Source organism: Malania oleifera, chromosome 3, assembly GCF_029873635.1.
Source record: "Malania oleifera isolate guangnan ecotype guangnan chromosome 3, ASM2987363v1, whole genome shotgun sequence".
Classification (NCBI taxonomy): domain Eukaryota; kingdom Viridiplantae; phylum Streptophyta; class Magnoliopsida; order Santalales; family Ximeniaceae; genus Malania; species Malania oleifera.
In genome coordinates, this window is record NC_080419.1 from 25884966 (window position 1) to 25887907 (window position 2942).

A 2942-nucleotide genomic window follows, 5' to 3' on the forward strand; every position below is an offset into this window, starting at 1 on the left:
ACAGAGTTAAAGCAAGTTGGGTAAAATGGTGAATTGCTTCATGTATGCTTTGTGATTGTAGAATACCTTTAAAATTAAAAGAGAAGTTTTATAGGACGAATATAAGACCAATTATATTATATGGATCTGAATGTTGGGTGACGAAGAAATATAATATCCAAAAATAAAAAATGTCGAGATGAGAATGCTTAGATGGATGAGTGGTATAATACTTGAAAGATAAATTAAGGAATGAACATATTCGTGGTAAGTTAGGTTTAACTCTTATAAAAGATAAGATAAGGGAGGGACGACTCAGATAGTATGATCACTTGTAACGTAAGCCACATAATGTGCCAATGAAGAAGAGTGAGTTAGTTATTGTGTGAGAGGGACATCTAAAATAACTTGAAATAAGATAGTGAGTAAGAATTTAATAGTTTTGAATGTCAAAAGAAATGGTCTATGATCGCATAAATTGACGAAAAATAATTCATATAATCAACCCCACCTAGTGAGACTTAAGGTTTGGTTTTTTTTTGTTGTTGTTTATAAAATAGAAATCAAATTAAGCACTTAATTTTTAATATTTTTTATTTTCATTCTTTAAACTGAAAGTATTTGGATATCTTTTGGGGCCACCCAACTTGGGCCTATATAGGATCCCTTCTTGATTGATCCAGTCTTTAACTCTTTTCTACCAAGGGCCACATTTGTTTTGCTGGACTTGAAAAGTCCATGGGCCGTCTAGCTCGGCAATTGCATTTAACAATAGGACCACAAAAATTCAGCTAGAGGGGCTCAGGATGATAGTGGGAATCCAAATTTATGGACTCAGAACAAAGCCCACGTAGGCCCACCAAGGTTCACACTACTGACTCCACCCACTTTCAGTTCCACCTAAACCCAAAGAAGTCAAATAAAATGAGAAACCCAAGAAGGAAGAGAGCCAACGCTGAACAAGGGCAGTGTCCTTCGCGTGTTGACTAGCGGTCCCTAAAACGACAAACATTTCATTCTTTATTACACACCTTGCCCCCCCAGTATTCCACTCCAGCTCCACAGGAATGTTTGCCACTCTGCTCTTCAATAAGGACTTTTTCGTCATTTCACAACATTCCCTCCAACGCGTCAACAACGGCGTCTATCGTACTGTCCCTAGAAAAAAGACGCCCACACCACGCGTAAGAAATTTGATTAACCCCAAAACGACGTCGAAATCTCCATGAACCTTCCTCCTTCCCTGCTCAACCTCCCCACCCTAAAAACCCATTCTCTCCTCTCGTCCATACATCTCTCTCTCTCCCTCTCTCTCTCTCTCTCTCTCTGTACCAATGGAGAACGAACCGCACTGGGGAGGAGCGGCGCAGAGTGGTGGCAAAGTCCCCCAAGATCCGTACTGGGGAAGAGCCGAAAACGGAGGATACCAGCCCAAGAACTACGCTCTCAGCGGCAAGATCATGCTCAGCGCCATCGTCATCCTCTTCGCCGTCATCCTCCTCATGGCTGGCCTCCACATCTACGCACGCTGGTACCTCCTCCGCGCCCGCCGCCGCCACCTCCATCTGCGCCGCACCCGCCGTCGCCCCACCCACCTCGTCTTCTACGTCGAGCCCTCCAACCCCGACTCCGCCGCCCGTGGCCTCGACCCCACCCTCCTCAAGTCCCTCCCCGTGTTTGCCTACTCCCCCGAGACCCACCCGGACCCCATTGACTGCGCTGTCTGCCTCTCCGAGTTCGACGAAGGCGAAGCCGGCCGCCGCCTCCCCAAATGCAACCACAGCTTCCACGTCGAATGCATCGACATGTGGTTCCACTCCCACTCCACCTGCCCCCTCTGCAGAACCCCCGTCGAGCCCGTTACCACTCCGGCTCGAACCGCCAAAGACCCGCCTGAGATCGCCGTGTCAGTGGTCGAACCAACTGGTTCGAGTTCCGAGTTTTGCTCGACTTGCCGGATCGAGGAAGTTATCGAGGATCCGGGCCGCTTATCTTCTTCGTCAGCGGCGACGGCCACGGCGACGACGGCGGCTTCGTTCGGGGCTCGAAGGAAGCCGCTAGGGCTGGTCGGCGTGACGATTGAGGTGCCCAGGAGGAACGGGAGCTTCGGGAGGTCAGAGGATGAAACGCCGTCGCCGGTGTCGGCGTCGGCCTTTAAGTCGCCGGGGAGTCGTATACTGAGGAGAATTCTGAGCAGGGACGTCAGAGCGATTCTTTCTCCGTCGTCGGTGCCGAGTTGCAGCGGATTTGGGAGCGAGTTGGACTTGGAGCGAGGGAGGGAGGAGACTGCGCTGACTCGGGCTCGGACACCAAGGTGAGTCGTCGAGTCGGAAACGGACGCTGCTAGAGGGCGCGAGTTAGGTGCTTAACTTTGAAGCGACCGAAACGAGACGCAAGAGGCGTGCGGAGAGTGTGGTACTCTACTAGCTCGGTGGGACCCGCGGGGACCACTAATTTTTTAATTTTACACGTGGCAGATGCTTAGTTGTCGATGATTCCTTGCCGGGCGTTGGTGACCAGAATCTTTGACTTGTACAGATATATCTCCTTTCAATTTTTTTTTTTAAATATCTTGATTGTTAGGTATAGATTATTATTATTATTATTATTATTATTATTATTATTATTATGTTCTAGATTTGCATTTCACGTGTTTTCCTCTTATAATCAACATTTAAGTCGATTTTTAAAGTTGGGTTTTGAGGAATTTTAAATAAATGATTTTAAATTTGAAAATCATAATTGACAGTGTTGCTTACCAGCTAAGTTATAATCATAACCTCATATAACAATAAATATAAATAAAAAAATAATTAAAACTAAATAAAATTAAGTTATGAAAGTTTGGTAGATCCAATTATGAGAAAGTTGCATAATGGTATAATTATTTTTGGTGTCTTTTAATAGGGCAATCAATGAAAAGCCATTGGTGATGCCCTCTTTGTTAGGTATTCATAAAGTTC

The 2942-nt window shown here is 45.9% G+C and overlaps 1 protein-coding gene across 1 annotated transcript; it reads left to right on the forward strand.

Annotated features, from left to right (window-relative positions):
- The first annotated feature begins 941 nt into the window (after positions 1-941).
- LOC131150865 (RING-H2 finger protein ATL2) lies at positions 942-2670 on the forward strand. Its single transcript, XM_058101905.1, has one exon. It carries the CDS (start codon positions 1314-1316, stop codon positions 2295-2297), a length of 984 nt encoding a protein of 327 aa, XP_057957888.1. The 5' UTR covers positions 942-1313; the 3' UTR covers positions 2298-2670.
- Positions 2671-2942: the final 272 nt, after the last annotated feature.

Excerpts from the sequence above, each read along its gene's own strand:
- LOC131150865 (XM_058101905.1), top strand. The coding sequence starts at position 1,314 with ATGGAGAACGAACCGCACTGGGGAGGAGCGGCGCAGAGTGGTGGCAAA.